The 17,366-nt window shown below is 43.3% G+C and overlaps 1 protein-coding gene across 1 annotated transcript; it reads right to left on the reverse strand.

The window, feature by feature from the left end:
* Positions 1-6,988: 6,988 nt before the first annotated feature.
* On the reverse strand, positions 6,989-16,300 carry TMEM258 (transmembrane protein 258). Its single transcript, XM_085648542.1, has 4 exons — positions 16,162-16,300; positions 9,778-9,887; positions 7,888-8,018; positions 6,989-7,190 (listed from the first exon to the last, which is right to left on the reverse strand). Exons 1-3 carry the CDS (start codon positions 16,162-16,164, stop codon positions 7,892-7,894), a joined length of 240 nt encoding a protein of 79 aa, XP_085504668.1. The 5' UTR covers positions 16,165-16,300; the 3' UTR covers positions 6,989-7,190; positions 7,888-7,891.
* Between the last annotated feature and the right edge of the window lie 1,066 nt (positions 16,301-17,366).

Raw genomic sequence — 17,366 nt, forward strand, 5'->3', positions numbered from 1 at the left:
CCTTTGATCCCTATCTTTCCCTTCCTCAATCTCACCCCCTCCCTGCCTTTTACAACTGAGGCCCGCACCACTGCGCCCGCCCCCACTCCCCCCTCCCACTTCCTCCTCGTCAGCTTCAGTGCGCTCTTGTTCTGTGCCACTCGTTTTTCCTCGTTTTTTGTGCCTTTCTGCCCTCTGTTCCACTCGTTTTCCCTCTTTTTGTGCCTTTCTGTCCTCTGTTACACTCGTTTTCCCTCTTTTTTTGTTCCTTTCTGCCCTCTGCTCCTCTCGTTTTTGTGCCCTTCTGCCCTCTGTTCCACTCGTTTTTGTGCCCTTCTGCCCTCTGTTCCACTCGTTTTTTGTGTGCCTTTCTGCCCTCTGCTCCTCTCGTCTTTTGTGCCCTTCTGCGCCACTCTTTTTTGTGCCTTTCTGCCCTCTGTGCCACTCGTTTTCCACTCTTTTTTTGTGCCTTTCTGTCCTCTGTTCCACTCGTTTCCCTCTTTTTTTTTTGTGCCTTTCTGCCCTCTGTTCCACTCGTTTTTTTGTGCCCTTCTGCCCTCTGTGCCACTCGTTTTTCGTGCCTTTCTGCCCTCTGTTCCTTTCGTTTTTCTGTACCGGCTTGTGTGGAAACGCATATAATTGGGTGAGTATCTGTGCTTTTATCTGTGTATGCTTATTTTGCTTGCATACCACTTGGTGAATATCTGAGAGTGTGGGTTTGTGTGCCTTTTTGAGCTAACCAGGGACATTTCCACCTTAAAGATCAGGGAAAATATTTTAATCAAGAAATATTTCCATGGTTTGTCAAATGTCCTGGGCATACGCTGGTATTCAGTGAATATACAAATGTGTGTGCATTGCAATGTTTGTGCAATTATATGCATTTAACAACAAATACATAGACAAAAAGAATGCTCTACAAATAGCAGAACTGTTGCTGCGTAATTGTGCACCGTTTCACACCAAGAACATATCAAATTAACTGCTTGTCTCCAAGCCACGCCCTTAGCTTCGCCCCTTCTGTTACATTTAGTTAGTGCCTGCATTTTTTTTTTTCCATTTAAAGCACTGATGCTTCCAAGTACATAATTCTCCATTAGTCTGTACACGTTTGCCTAGATCTCTGAATAATAATAGGTTCAATAACTCGAAAGAGAAAAATATACAAGAACAGTATTTCTTACGAAACGTCCCTAAACCTATAAAAATTAGCAGAAAAGAAGTTGGTCATTTAAAGAAGCAGCGAGTGCTTTCCTAAGAAGAGCTCTTCAGGAACCAGCCAGCGCCACGTTGACTGCAAGGTGACATGTTTACGTAGGACCACGTTCCCAGAACAGATGGCTGGCTTGTCTTTACCCACGCAGAGGAAAGGAAATTAGGGCTGCACACAGAACAAGCATTTGCAATGCAATAGGTCTCGCATTTGCAAAAGTTTAAGCTATTGGCATTGTTCATGACAATGCCTTTTTTAATCTATTTCATAAAACAAACACATAATGGCATTTATTTATCATTTACAAAGCCAATAGCTAGTGTTGCATTATTATTAGCAATGCCAGCTGCTCACACTTTTATAATGCGAGACCTATTGCATTGCAAATGCTTGTTTCTACAGCAATCCTCTTGTAGCTATGTAGTGGTAAGGTCTTCAGCCTTCACGTAATCTTACACACTACACCTCTCAGAGTGTGCTGGACACCAACTTATTGCAAGAGGCATAGTATTCATGTTTGTTCTTTGTGTGAACTCACACTGCAGTTTTATGTAAAAAGCCCCACTGCAGATCTACCAGGATATACTGGACAATCCTCAACTTTACAAGTGTTCGTGCCAGTCAGCAATAATACATTGTTGTGTCATAGTGCTCCGCCATCTATGATAGTGCAAGTTAGCTCTCTCCCTTGCCATGTGCCGTTTTCCCACGCCCCCTCCCTCCGTTGCTTGCCCCTTGCTGCTTTCACCTGCCCCTCCCTCCGTTGCTTGCCCCTTGCTGCTTTCACCTGCCCCTCCCTCCGTTGCTTGCCCCTTGCTGATTTCACCCGCCCCACCAATGTTCAGTTCAAATTGGTGAACTGAGGAGACGGCCTTGCCATTTCCGTTGCATATTAAAGAAAGTGCATACAATCGCCCCAGCCCTCCCTGCCACAAACATTTGCCTGCTCATCCCTGGCCTGTCTCAGAGCTAATACGTCGTTAAATCACCAATAGACTATGCAACACTAAATCCAATATCCTGCTTGGATGTCAATGGTAGCCTTGCCACCTGGCGTCCATTACAATGGTGACTGTACTTTATTAACTGTTGAAGGAAACTTTTAGATCGATTAAGCATGCACTGCAATGGATTCCCCCTTTTAAGGTGGTGGCCATTTACACATCTGTCCTATGATGGAGACTACAAAGTTATTGCTTGTGCTCTGGTATAACTGGACGAGTTAACAGGCACCTCCTCAACGGAACATGGGAGTCGTATGCTTGGACGTGGCACCATGTGCTGGTCTCTGCTGGTGGTGGACACCTTTATTTATATAATTAGTATGGCAGAACCCAAACCAGCAACAGTAATCCCAGAGGCGTCGCATATATTTCACATAGTCAAAACCTACTAACTTTGACAGTCCTTGTTTTGATCAGCATGGCGTCAGTCAGGAGTTTGGCTGCAATGATTATGAAAATTAGCCAGTCTCTAGAACAACACCACGTGATCAAGGACCAATCCTTTCGGATTGTCATCCAAAAGATTCTAGATTGATTGTTCACTATGAGGCCCATGGGCGCAGTATTTGCCCTTAGGTAGTCTATCATGATTGCCCCATGTAAAAAAGTTTTCACTTGGTTACGTTTCAAATCAGTCAATTGCTCCCAACTTTTGGCCTGTGCTAGGGCTTGAGTTATGTTAATTTTGTTTATCAGATGTGGTGCCGATAAAATCATGGATACCATTTCATCAGTAAAGTCTAATCATATTTGTTCTGTCAATGCGCTCGACTACAATTAGTCTCAAGAAGTTTATGAAAAAATATTTTCATATTTTATGGAACCCCTGCAGCTGTGCACTACTCAGAATCCAAATGACAAAGGACCGAATGGGAAGGCAGAAAGCTAGCCCCCCCCCCCCCCAGGAAGGGGAGAGAGAATGCTTTATTGGGGGGGGGGGGGGGGGGAGAATACATTCTACCTAAACAATCAACAGTGCACACTAATGGATAGCCTCACCCAGTGAATGTATCTGATAAGAATCAGATAAGAACCAGTTATGACATCTGCACTAGAAGCAAAACGGTTTATTTTGTTAGAGCCTCTCTCAGTCTAGCAGTGGCATGCTTCATCATCAGGTCTTATGATACCTAAAACCAGGATGGGCTCAACCATGTTCCAGGGATAGAATTTCTCATGCAAAAACTTGTTGAGGTCTTTTTGCAGTTTATTGACCTTACTCTGTATAAGGAAGTGTTAGACCTGTCAGCCCTTTGGCAGTTCCCTCCTCATATATTTTTTTTTTCCCCTTTCCCTTCTCATTTTTTCTGTCCACTAATTACTTTTTGGATGTTGATGTAGAGGCTCTGGGCACCTTTTCCTTATTACTTGAGGGAGAGGCGCAAGGTGCTTCACTGTAGAAACAGGGAGAGGGAGGTTCGATTCACAAAATGGTGGTTCCAACTGTCACCTCTGCACCTGGGCCATAGGCTGCCATGAGAGGTTCCGGAACCTTCTGGACCACTCTGGGCAGTCAGGCCCCAGGTGATAAATAGAGGTGGGGACAGGGCGGCCATTTTAGGAGTGGGAGGTGCTGTGAGGCAGTCAAGAGTAAGGAACCTGTGTGAGGAGGTGGCTGCGCTGGATAGGGGAGTGACAGGTCTTTGGGTCTGCGCGTCTTCCAAAATCAGCTGATACCACCCCCAACCTTCTGACCGGTCCCTGAACACAGCCAAAGACTTTGGGGGTCATCGATTCCCTGAGAGCCTCCAAGTAGTCAGATTCCCTGAAGGTCTGGACCCAGGGGAGAATCGCCATCTGGACCTACCTTTCTCTCACCCCTGTCGTGGCCTGGGATTTCCTAGTTGAATTGGCCCTAGCGACTGTCCACTGTCCCTGACTACAGGGGAGGGGCCCGGGCCCTATCGTGTAGAGGTTGGCTGGCTTAATCATCGGTCGTGAGGTGAGCATTGCGGCCTTAATTTGTGCCCCCCCCCCGTCACGATTCCTTGCCTGGAGTACTCACCGCTGCAACCCCGAGGTTGAGAGACTGCCTGGGATTGCTGGGGTGTGGCCGGTGGTCATTCGGAGATCTGGAGAAGTGAAGGAATCTCTTGGGAAAGCGCTGGCCGGCATCGCGTCAGCCAGCTGAGTAGAAAAACTCGCATCCAAGAAGTGCGGGCGGATCTGGCCTTGAAGTCACTGCCCAGGGTCACGTGAGCGGGGCCGACGCCGAAGCGCCGCCCCGCTGTTGCCAGTGGAGAAGGTAGGTCGCGTCTCCGCACGCCGCGCTGCTTCTGGCGGCTGCGGGAGCCCGAGACGGAGGACGCGGAAGTATTGGGTCATCCCCCTGGCCTGTGGAGATTGCTGAGGAAAGTGTCCAGGGGGCTGTGGAGAGTGAAGGAGCAAGGCTTCCACCAGCGGAGGAGCTCACCCGCAGGGCAGTCCTTGGGGGGGGGGGGGGGGGGGGGGGAGGCGGTTGGTGGTTGTGCCCTGTCCTTCGCCTGTCCCCTGAGAAAGATCGTCCTGTCAGCGCGACGAACTCCGTGTGCCCCGTGGGGGTGAGCACTCGACTCCCTGTTCTGAGGAACGTCGTAGGAAGGACACTACGGAAACAGTAAGCGGGGCATAAACAGAGTGGGGGGGGGGGGGGGGGAGAGCCCAAGGGAGTCCGCATTCACGCACAGAGGCGGTCTATTTAGCCCAGAGTGAACCCAGGTCCAGGTTGTGAATAACAATACACAGTCCCAATTCCACACGGGACAGAAGTCAAAGCGGTAGTAAGGATCCACATAATGCTGAAGGCAGCAGACCAAGTCCTAATACCAACGAGAGTTGATGTGTAAGGTCTTTCCAGAAGGGATTAAGCTTGGTAATAAAGAGCCTACGAATAAACTGCCTAGATAGCGTTAAGTAACTGCCAGCAGCACGGTCCTTGACCAGTTAGACTTTGAGTATATATCCGTGACCGTCTAAGAGTCCAGAAGTATAGCGGATAGGGAAACCAGCTATCAGGGGAACATCGTTCAGATTAGGGGAAAGCCATATATTGTGTCTACATATTTGCTGTGCTGGGGTTATATCAAAAGAACTGTATTGACAAATGAAATGTTTATCCTGTAAGGTAATGAAATGTTTACCCTGAAATGAAATGAAATGTTTATCCTGTAAGGTAATGAAATGTTTACCCTGAAATGAAATGAAATGTTTATCCTGTTAGGTAATGAAATGTTGAACCTGAAATGTAAGGAAATGTTTTGTCCTGAAAGGGGAAATTAAGTAACTACGTTTGAGAAGACAAGATAAAGAGTTCAAGGAATCTTTAAAATTTAATCGGTGTAGTGTCCTTTTTAAGTGGTGTTGCGTTCAATTGTGAGCTGGGTGTGATGCAAGCACGAGGCGCTATGAGGGGATAAAAGCCTGTTGGCCTGAGCCAAGCTACCTTTAGGACGTTAGGTCCAACAGGAAGGAAGTATTCAGATTCGCCAATCTCTTTATTCGTCTCATCCAATTTCTTTTTGAATACCCCAATTTTGATCTGTGTTTAAAAATTGTCCTCACTTGCTTTTATTTTGATCAGCATGGCGTTAGACAGGAGTTTGACTGTATTGATTAATAACATCTAGTGTGTGCCTATAGGGAACAACCCCTCCCACCCATGTTGCCTACGAGAATTCCAGAATAGGGTAAGAATGGTTATGTTTTTATTTATGTCACAAGTCTGTGCGTCTTCATGTACACATTAAGTCTGTCTGCCATTAACAATATTCTTGGAATGTCAGTGTGCATTTTCTTTCACAGCAGGATTCCAATTTGCGCACTGACAAAGACACTAAAAGCTTGAGTTATTGTGTACTACTGGGGAACCATTTGGCTACTGTTGATTGTCTCTTGCTCTGCACGACTGGCATGGATTTGATCACACTCCTAGATGCAATTAACTCACTTAAATGTACATATCTATTCTTCTTCTTACAGGAATCAAGAGTGAAAACCGCACCAGTAGTTTGGGCTGGTAAGCCAGTTCTTGAATGCAGTTAATGTTGTGCGATTGTCTGTCCCCCTTTAATTGAGAGGTAGACCTGAGTCAAGACTTCGGGGCACTTTTTTGTCCCGATGAAAGCCCTGGACCTTAGGTGGCAATTTTTTAATGAACTGAAATATGTCAACAGAATTGTAGGATAAAAGGGCTATTATCCCTTGAATTTTTACCCCGGATATTTTTTCAACTACATCTCAGCGACCACCAATACCCGAGTTGATTAAAGTATTTTTATTCTCCAAGACAAAATACCAGAGTTGCTTAAAGTATTTTTATTCTCCAAAACAAGACCCTGGCTGTTACTCTACATCCAAAGTGCTCCCTGGAACATGGTTGAGCCCATCCTGCTTTTTAGGTACTAGGATGAGACTCAGTGATGAAGCATGCCACTACTAGAGTGGGTGAGGGTCTAACAAAATGAACAGTTTTGCTTCTAGTGCAGATGGTGTAACTTGTTATTATCAGATTCTTATCAGATACATTCACCGAGTGAGGATACCCATCAGTGTGTAATGTTTGCTAGGGCCCCATAAGCGTTACAGCAGTGATGCGGGATCCCAGGAGCATAAACTTCCTTTCAGTATTGTACTGTAACTCAATCACAGCAGCGTGTCATTTCAACAGAAGTACTCTGTCGAAACACAGGACTCCAGTACTTGATAAAAACAGCCATCTTAGAACTTCTTTTAGTGTTCCACTATGTGGTGCCGGTTATGAAAAATCAAATGCATCAACTTTCCAAGACACACCACGTACACCACAAAGAAGGGGTTGCAGCAGAAGTCTATTTTATTACAAAGTGAGGCAATGTTTCCAAACAATAAAAAATATCAATTTCCCAGAATGGCAGCGAGACAATCCACGTGCAGACAAGAGTGGTTGCTGTCCACATCTCAGCAAAGTGATCCTATCATCCTTCTGTAATGTCTGGAACTTCAAACAGACAGAAGTAAAAAGGACCTCCATGTACACTCTGAAACGAGAAAATAATACACTAAGCAGAGAGCACCAAGAAGGAATGCAGCACATAGAAGATTGGATCCCAATGGGCACAAGAAGGAACCCAGACAGCAGAAAGAAAGAATCCAGCAAGCAGAGGAAAGACATCTACAATCTATTGGGAGATGGTCACAGAACTAGAAGGCAATGCCTAATAAATGAGAGATCAGTGACAGAAGAGTCCAGCAAACAAGAGAAGCAGAGTAAAAAGTTAGGACCACAGGAGAAAGGAAAAGAGGGAGAACCCGAGAGAACAAAGGAAAGAAAATCAAAGTGATAGGGGAGCTAAGTGGTTGTGGGGAGGGGGTAGGGTCCATCCAGCGCAGGGGGAGCAAAGCTAGTGAGTGGGTTGGGAAGTCCAAAAACAAAAAAACATAGGGTTATGTAAGCAGCGTTCAGGAGCTTGGTAGCTCAGCGAAGACAAAGGGGGTGTAGCCCTTTAAACAACGGCGGAGAAGTACAGCTAGCAGAGGGGAAGTGGAGTGAACGAGGGTGCCACTCAGAGTGGGGATGGGTATGATTCAGCAATCATAAAAGCAAGATACCAGCATAGGAGGAGAGGAAGCACACACATCAGAGCGAGTCCACAGTCAAGAGAGTAAGGAGCACAATATGTATGAAGGAGTCCAATGAGTTGGGAAGACCCCTGGAAATGAATGTCACTCTCGTACCTGTTCACACATAGATCCCCACCCAGAGCAACAGGAACAAGACCCCAAAGCCCATGAAGAGTGAGGCCACTAGTGAGATGAGCAGCTCTTTGTAGATGTCCCGCGTGTACTTGGTCGACGTCACCTCATAGCTAGATCTAGTGGTTAAGGGCAAGAACCAGGCAAGGTGATCCAAAGCAGCCTCTCTTCTTTGAGGAGGCTGCTATCATATACATCTCAGAATGGACCCAATGACAAGCAAATCACTTTGGATGTTCGTTTTAACAACTATTGGTTGACAATTATAATATTTTTAAGTACATTTCTCTACTCATCACTTTTTGCCCAGGAATATCCATGTTGTAAAGAGTCAAACTTATTATTGAACCAAATAAATAAATAAATAAATAAATCAGCATTGCACAATAGCTTTTCAGGTCACACAGGTCCTTTCTTCAGAGTTAGCGGCCTGAACCTAATACAGTGTCTAAGGAGTAAGCAGTTTTTACAGTCTTAAAGTACTGCAGTCCATTGAATAATGGATAACGTATAAAATATAGATTTTAAAACAATTTCTGATATTGTGGTATTCTCCAAAATGTGAAAACCCCCGTTTCTATGGGCATTTGCATCTAATTACCATCCATTCCAGATGGTTTCTCTTTGGGGACAATTCTCGCTCTTTTGTTTCTCGTTTACCAATGGCATCCTTGTGGAAAAAATGATTTTCATTCTTTAAGGAAATACGTGGTAGAAAGGGAGTGCGCGACAAAAAAAAAAAAAGTGGTGGGTTCTAGTGACATTAACAAACTAACATCTTAAGCACTCTAGTTTATAATTTTTTGTAAACACGGTTCTATTAATGAATTGTTTTTAGAGAGCAATTTTTTTATACAAAAGATAATGAGTAACATCTTCTAGATCGATACACAGTTGTACGTTTCAGTCATATACATAGTAAATAGTAAATGCAGTCCAACAGTGCAGAGGGGGACAACGGAGACTAGAAGATCTAACGTCATTATCCAATGGTCCGATGATATTGCCTCTTATTTTGAAACTGTCAATAATAATACATCAGTGTTCCAACTTTATTATGTCTCTGGGACCACTGCCTGCTCTTAAAAAATATTTTCTCACATACTCACAAAGGGGAAGGGGTCCCCTGATGACCCCTTCCCATTTCTGAGAGGTTGACCACCTACCTGAAGTAGGTGGTAAACTGCGAGTGTTTTGCGGCTGCAAATGCGTCCGCAAAACATTATTACATAGCATGATGACTCGCTATTAGGCAGCCGCAAATGGGAGAATCTCCCGTTTGCGGCCACAAAAAAGGGTTGTACACCTGGCCCATAATATCTAAGCAGTACGTATTAATGTGGTGTAAAAAGAGGTGTTTAGTAAACGGCACAAATGGAATGTCTAAGCAATCAAACTTGAATGTTCTGTTGTAGAATATTTTCTTCAAGAAAGTTTCTTCACAGGATAGGATGCTACATTAACCCAGCACACTTGAGAAAAAATACACATTTTAGTCAAATCTGATCTGGTCTTGATGATGGTTTGCAAACAAACATGGGTTTCAACACATTTCTTTATTCATATACTGCTTACAGGATTCAGAAGTAAATCTGAACTTTTTGTAAACCCCTGCATAAAAGCAAGATAATACACAAAACAAAAGTTGTGGACAAGAAACAGGAACTATGAAGACAAAGTGTGAATGGAAAAAGTGCATTAAAATCTGCACATCAACTGGCATGGATTGCAGCAAAGCCTGTGACCCGCAATCTTTGGAAAAGAGCGCAGAAATGCCAAAGAAATGTGATGGCACACACCCATTTCATATCACTTAAGAGACAACCCTGTTAACTCTCTTGAAACCACTGACACTTCCTATTGAAAGGATACACGAAGAACCAAGCAGTGAAGAACATGCCAATGGCCAGGAGCACCACTGTCAGATGTGGAAAGACAGCGGGGTTCACCGGGCTGGTGTATCTGCTCATAGCCTCAAGCTCCTAAGGAAGACAGAAAGAAACATGGCATTGGTGAAATAGAGCCTGGGACTGCAGAACTTAACCAGGAAACCAAGCATTCGCCTAACTTCAGCCTCTTTGGTCCTTTGCAGTTGTCTTTATGGTAGAATGTGCCACAAAGAGCGGTCAGAGTCGGAATCATGAAGCTCAGTGACAAAAATAATTTTCCACAGGAAAGCATCACTTCCATGCTCATGACAGCATCAAACTTAGTCTCTGCAATCAGCCTCACAATAAAACACATGCATCCTTTCAAAAGACATGGACTTCCCTGCAGAACCAAGTGGCTAGGGGCAGAAGGCAGATCCTCACTTAGCGTCGAAAGACTACACACTCAAACTCAAAAAGGTATGGATTCCCTGTTGCTGCCACCCCTCCACGACCTACCAACTAGGAACAACCATACAAGAGGCAATGGACTTCCCGCTAGAACTTGGAGCTGAGAGGCAGGGTCGTTATCCAGCCTCCCAATACCCCACACAATTCCACGAGACAGTAATGGTTACACTGCTTAAACAAGTGATGAAAGGGTGGCTTCCTATGCATCCAAAACTGCACACCCATTCCTAGTGGCCATAAATTCTCCTACAGTGTCTGTATGGAAAAGAGTTAATGGTAAGAAAGTATTTAGATTGCAATAATAAAGTTTGTAGCTATTTTCCTTTTTTGGTTGAGGCTTTCCATAGCCTCCACACTCAATCTTCCTTTTCTGATACATACTCTTGAAGAAGGACTGAATCAGTGATGAGAATGGCCAGCAGATCATTAGAGACATCCCACTGTGTTTTTCTCCATAGCTCAGGTGTACCAATGTGCCTCTCACATAGACTAACTCCTTTTGAGTAGAAGGTATCCAATCAATTACTTTGGGAAGTTGTAGGAAAAACAATACTACTTTAGAATTCAGCCCAAAATATGTGCAGTTCTAAAGTATATGCCATTACAGTTTTATTAAAATAGTGCAATTATTACTTCTTAACAACGACTACAAAACTGGCGCATACCCAGGACCCTCGGATTGCAGGAACGTTTTTGACCAGTACTAAATTCAACTCATGCTAAATTTACTAATTAAAATCCCAACATATAAAAGGCGAAGCAGTTTCCTTTCAGTACACTCATGGTTAAAATGTGCCTTCAGTGCTTTCCATCCGCTTTTGGGCAGCATAATCTATATACAAGTGACTTATAAAACGTATGTAACATTCCACAATGTGTCAAATTATTGTCATGGAGAAAAAAGCAGAACACAGTGCCAAACTCTGTGCTAAAAATTGTACTTCCTTCACACAACGCACCACGACTGATGACAAATTTGTGCACTGGATGTACTGAGAGGCACATTCTCCTAAAAGTTTTTCCTAACTTGAAGTTCTGTCTGTGTAGAGTCCCTTGAGGGCTCCAGCCTACGAATCGGATTCTGAGAGACTCAAGCCTAAACTACCTTTAGGAGTCCATCTCAGGGAGTCACAAATGGATGCTTACGTTGTCATGGATAGAACAATTTTAAAGGGTGTAAACTCAGGACCACTGCGAATGTCAAGCTGGATATAGGGAAAGTGGAGGAGAATCTCTCCAAGATACTCACCTCCCCAAGTCTATCCATAGTTTCTGGTAAATTATTTAGGAAGAATGGGCGGACTGCAAGTTATTAGTCCCAGGGGCACAGATAGTTAACGGGTTGATGCAGTTCCGATTGTTTCTTACTCGTTCGTCTTACGTTTTCCCATCCTAACAAAGGATTCTAACATAACAAAAAGGGCATTTGGGGCCGAGAGTGGATTAGAACAAGGCCTGGAGGGATGAATATTGATTTTGACAATATTAAAATGACCAAGAACAATAATTAGTAGAATGGCAACAGTGACAACTCCTCATTGTATCCAAAACCATTTATAGCTACCACAGATAATGGTCCCTATGTAAGCAGTCAAACAAACCCCAAAATCATGGGCACCATCTCAGAAGCATTTCCACCCAAACTGCGGCAATTATAAAGGATAATCCATGCCTCGTTATAGTGGATATGATACTATGATATGGTCCCGAAAACGTCTGCCTCTTTCTCAATACTTAAAATGACAAAAAGGAGTATCCAATCTATAAAATACTACATCACCACATTTTTTAGGGTTACATGTCAGGTTAACCTGGATATTTTGGGGCTTCTCAGTAACCTGTCATGACAAAAAACGTAGTACAATCAATCAATAATTGCAAACCGGCCAAGCTTTCACAAAGAACACAATATTTATCTCCTCTATTCTGTTAGAACCCTAACCCAAACTTACCATGTTTCTTTCTCTACTCTATCAGTAACCCTACCCTAAACCTTACACAAACACGATTCATAACCCTAAACCTAATCTTTACCATAACACCTATGTCCTCGTCAAACCTTATCTTGTTTTGTAACAAACCTAACACTTGACTTGGAAATGAATTAACACTGTGCTCACAATATTTTCGCCCATCCAGCATGGAAGTCTCTCTGTGCAAGTATTCTCCGTTTAGATGCTCATTGTGGTCACATTTCCTCTCCATTCTACAGGCCAGCTTTTTGTGTGCTCTAGGGATGGCAAATTATCTTTCAAAGTGGTCAAGATGTATCATGTGAATTGTGCCACGGCTAGTATAGGGAGTGAATATCTTACTGGGCATTCAGTTGTGAAGGGTACCCATGGGAGTAAATTACAATGTGGTATGGTTGTCGTCAAATTAATTTAACAGATTCTTCAAATGTCATGGAATGAAGCACTGTAAGATTGGTTTCTATCATCTGCACGGCAGTGGATAGGTTGAGAAATCTAATAAGAGCTATTTTGTTACTGTTGCTAGTTGGATCCAGTTGGTAAAGTGAAATGGGCTACTTCTACCCCTTACACTGTATAGTTGAAGCCGCAGCGCAAAAGTGAGACGAGCATGGATGCAAAGTCCGAGAGTACAAAGTGTTCAATTTACAAATAAAATGAGATATAAGAAAGATAAGGTAAAAGGCATCAAATTTGTAGACGGCAATTTGTCAACATTTTTGTTTGTGTAAAATTGCTCTCAATCGGAATCACGAACAGGGTACTGGCCTGGATCACATCCTTTTTGGAAAACAGGCATCAGATAGTAACACTGGGAACTTACAAATCCAAGGAAAAACTTTTGTGATCAGGGGTCCCCCAGGGTTCATCCCTGAGCCCAACTCTTTTTAATCTTTATATGACACCAATCCTCACCTTGTTGGCCACATTTGATGTTGAATCCATAGCATATGCAGACGACACACAGCTGATTCTCACTCTCGATAAAAACTCTACAGTAGCTGAAGAGAAGTCTCACCATTGCCTAACAGCAGTGATGGATTGGATGTAACAATCATCTCAAATGCAACAGCTCAAAAACAGAAATCATGGGGTTTGGAATATCCAACCTATTTACGCCCAACCAGTGGTGGCCCTCAAATTCGGCTCCACCTCCTAACAGTGGATACGGTGAGAACTTTGGGGATCAAATTTGATCCCGAACTATCTTTCCATAAGCAAGCCCCTGCTGTGGCTGGCACTTGTTTCCAAACAATAAAAAGTCTCAGAAAGTTTTTAGACCTTCTCCCGGTACCTGCTAGGAAAACGGATGCAGCAGTCCTAATTAAATCACGTCTGGACTACTATAATAGTCTGTATGCAGGAACAAAAAGACGGTTCTGAAAAGATTGCAGGTTGTTCAAAATGCTGCAGCGAGGCTGGTACTCAAATGGCCAAAAGGCTCCTCCTCAGTAGCAGCAGTTGGAACTCTTCACTGGCTGCCTGTCCATAAGAGGATTCTCTTTAAAATTCTGATCATTATTTAAAAAGCCACAAGGGCAACAGGAACAGGATACCCAAGATCCAGAATCAGACCGTATACCACCCATAGCATCCTGTGGTCATCCGCTGAGAAGAACCTCCTAACAGCTCCCACTTTCAAACTGAAATCTAGAGGGAGAAAGTAAATGGCTGCCCTAGGGACCAAAGCATGGAATTCCCTGCCTACTCAGCTTAGACATACACAAACGGAACCCACTTTCAAGAAGCTTCTAAAAACCTGGATTTTCGCCACGCCGGACCACATTGTGCTATCTCTCATCTAAATATAATTCTTGCTTCTGTTGCCTTAACTAAGTTTTTCCCCCACTACAGATTCTTAGATGTTCTTTGCACAAGCGCCAAGATGCTCCTTTGAGTGAATGTTGCGCTTTATAAATACTCTCATTCATTTATTCAATATTTAGGAGTGACATGTGTAGCTCGTATTAATAAAATTATGTGGTGCCACTCCCAGAAAATGGCGAAATGCTGAAAAAGACACCAAATATCCAGGTGAGGGACAATTGAAGACTGAGTCACTCGGTTATTAAAACTGTGTTTAGCCCCTTCTAACTAACGGTTTCAAAATTATGTCCAATGTGGTGAGGGAGGTGCATATCTGTGAGAAGGTGTCTTAGCCACTTCACAAATGTTTCTGAAAACCAAAAGCATTTTGCAACAGTATATTGCAAAATGTGCCTTAAGAGGGAAAAATGAACATCTCTGATGTGTTTGAAATGTCCAAAAAGTTAATATCATTAAAGAAAAACAATAAATATTCATTTAGTGGTGCTCTAATATAGCAGCACTGAGCGTTTTATGCGTGTGTGGTGTGCCTTTAGTAAAGCCCCAATAGCTTTCTGGACGGCGTGAACCTACCATTACCCATTTTTTTTTTCAATTTCATTTATTTATTTTATTTTTCAGGGGAGAGATGTGACCCAACGGCTAGAGCGGTCAGCCTTGAAGCTGGGGAACCAGGTTCGAGTCTGGGCAGGGATGCTCAATACCCTGTGATCGTGGGCAGATCACTTAATCTCCCCACGCCTAACAAAATGAATGTGTCAGTCTGTAACGCAACTGGTGCTCATGTAAAGCGCTCCAATACCTTCGGGTCGAGTTTGAGCTATATAAAACTTTTTTTTTTAATTAGTTAATCTCCTTTGATTAAAAATTGTGTGTAATTTGTGTTTTACTAATGCACTCTCCTGATATCCTCACTTTTTGACGCCATTAAAGCTTGTCAGAGGAACTTAACTTTCTTATGTGGTACTGACTTTGAATCTTGTATAAAAATTCAAATCACACTATGTCCTTATGATAATTTTTTTTGCATATTTGTATAGCGCGAACCGACCCGAAGGTATTGGAGCGCTTTACATGAGCACCGGTTACGTTACACATTCAGGCACGGGGAGATTAAGTGATTTGCCCAGAATCACAGGATGTGGACGCAACCCCGAGGCTCGAACCCTGGTTTCCAGCACCAAAATCGGCAATCTAGCCGAAGGGCCACATCCTCTCCCCTCTCGCGCAGCAGCTACTTTGAAAAAGCCCTAGCATAATCCGCATTTAGAAGAAACACTGGTCCGTCTACTCTGGAAATGTATTAGCTACAATTTGTCAAAATAACCGAAGAGCTGCTTTTGAGTAAGAGGAAGAGTTCGCTCATCGTTTTTTATATGTAACAAAAACCAAGAGATATTTTTTCCCAAAATAAGTATTCCGTTACCTGCCTGCAATTTTAAGACCACTATGGAAAAAGGTGTGTTTGTGGCTTAGTAGGATATGGGATAGATAACCGAGAACACTGCACATCCAGGGAGAGGTTAGAGGTGTTCAAAATAGGTCCAGGTGCGCTGAATCCATGCCAGATTTACATATATCAAAAAGAAATACACTTACCCACAATAGACCTAACGTAAATAAAATTCATTTACATACACTGGTTAGACAAAAATTAGAACTGGCATGGTTTGTGGCCTTCCTGGTTGCAGGCAGCATCCCTCTATAACAGCGATGTAAGCTATCACTTCACAAATACTGCACAACTATCTCAAAACGCCTATCTGCTCTTGGGTCTTTAGCGAGGTTCACATATCACACAGCAATAATCCCCTGCACAGCCTTCCTGTGTGCAGTACGTGAGGGCGCACTGGTAGTGTATTCAGGGTAATTTTAGGAAGGGAGAAAAGGACTGTGGGTCCGAGGGTGTTGATTGTGGCTAGAAAGTGTCTGGCGATTGAGATCTGATGCTATGAAAATCTCTTGTCAGGAGAGAGATAACAAATGCAGGCAGACACAAGTTCATAAAAAGGGTTGAGGGGGATGACAGAGTGATGCGGTCTGCAATTATTCATTTTCTTTTTTTCTCGCGCATCGTTCCCCCCAAAATCCCGGCCACTATTCTGACATTCTCTCACCATCTCTGCTGCTATTGCTGCTGCTGTCACCACCGGAAAGACACGTCTCACAACGTAGGGTCAGAGGTTACGGAACATGGCATGCTGGGAAAAAAACAGATCTACTCTTCCTAACGCTTGCGCAATGGGTTGCCCGCAGCAGCCATGCTGCCATTTTCGAGACAGGCAGTAATTCGCCTGTGTTTATCGCATCTCTTCAAATGGCCTTTACCTGCTCTGGTTTCCATTCTTACTGTCGAACTCTACATGCCTAATTAACATGACCATTAATGCGAGATTACAAGTTTCGGCGAACCAGAAAAACAGCTTGGTAAACGAGAGAGGCATCGACATAGACAATGGACTAGAAATGTATAACTTACAGCCTTCCAACGAAGAACTAGAGCGCTGAATTTCACCACCAACACTCAACAAGTGTCGCAGCAATAGTTGCCACGACAGCTGAAACAGTTAAGGTTGTCCGGCCAGGATTTTATATACAATCTCCCGTATTAGTTATCAACACTGTTTTTATACCTTTTTGTGTTTTTTAACGAACAGTCATGAATCATTAAGGCATCTGTAGGACACATTTTAAAGTGTTTTTCATTCTTATATTTGCTCTTTTAAGTATGCACTGACGAGGGGAAAATTCTGCTTTAGGGAATTTTCTTCCTTTTTATACGGGGCTTGACATTAACATGCGTGCCTACATTTTAAAACTGAAAAGTGGGAGATTTTAAATAACAATAAGGGTAATGTATTTTCCCCATTAACTTATATTGAAGCAGTGCCAATTTTATGGCAAGACCGGAGGCTCCTATTATGCTTTCTTTTCTTGCTTTATTCCAATAGCAGCAAGATAAAACTAACATACCCAGAAGGCTTGGTGAAAGAACTACCAGCCAATGGTAAACAAAGAAACAAACCATTATCCAATCCTAGCTTAGTTCGTAATATAAGGTCTATCCTGACTGCGAACAGCCCTCTTTTCTTGCTGCTCGCAGTCAAGATAAGTACCTTTTTTAATTCATTTTACTGAAGGTTATGTTTTATGCTATTGTTGTTGTTATGTATTTTATTTGAATATTTCCTCGCTCGCAGCGAAGCTTCGTTGCTGCTTTGCCTTCGCGCGCCTACGCGCGTATGTCATTATCTTCCTTCCTCTCCCCCTCGTTTCTACGACGCTTAATCTGCCCCGCGCGCGCCTCTCTTACCGGCCTTCG

This window comes from Triturus cristatus, chromosome 3_2 (genome assembly GCF_964204655.1).
Source record: "Triturus cristatus chromosome 3_2, aTriCri1.1, whole genome shotgun sequence".
NCBI classification, from domain to species: Eukaryota; Metazoa; Chordata; class Amphibia; order Caudata; family Salamandridae; genus Triturus; species Triturus cristatus.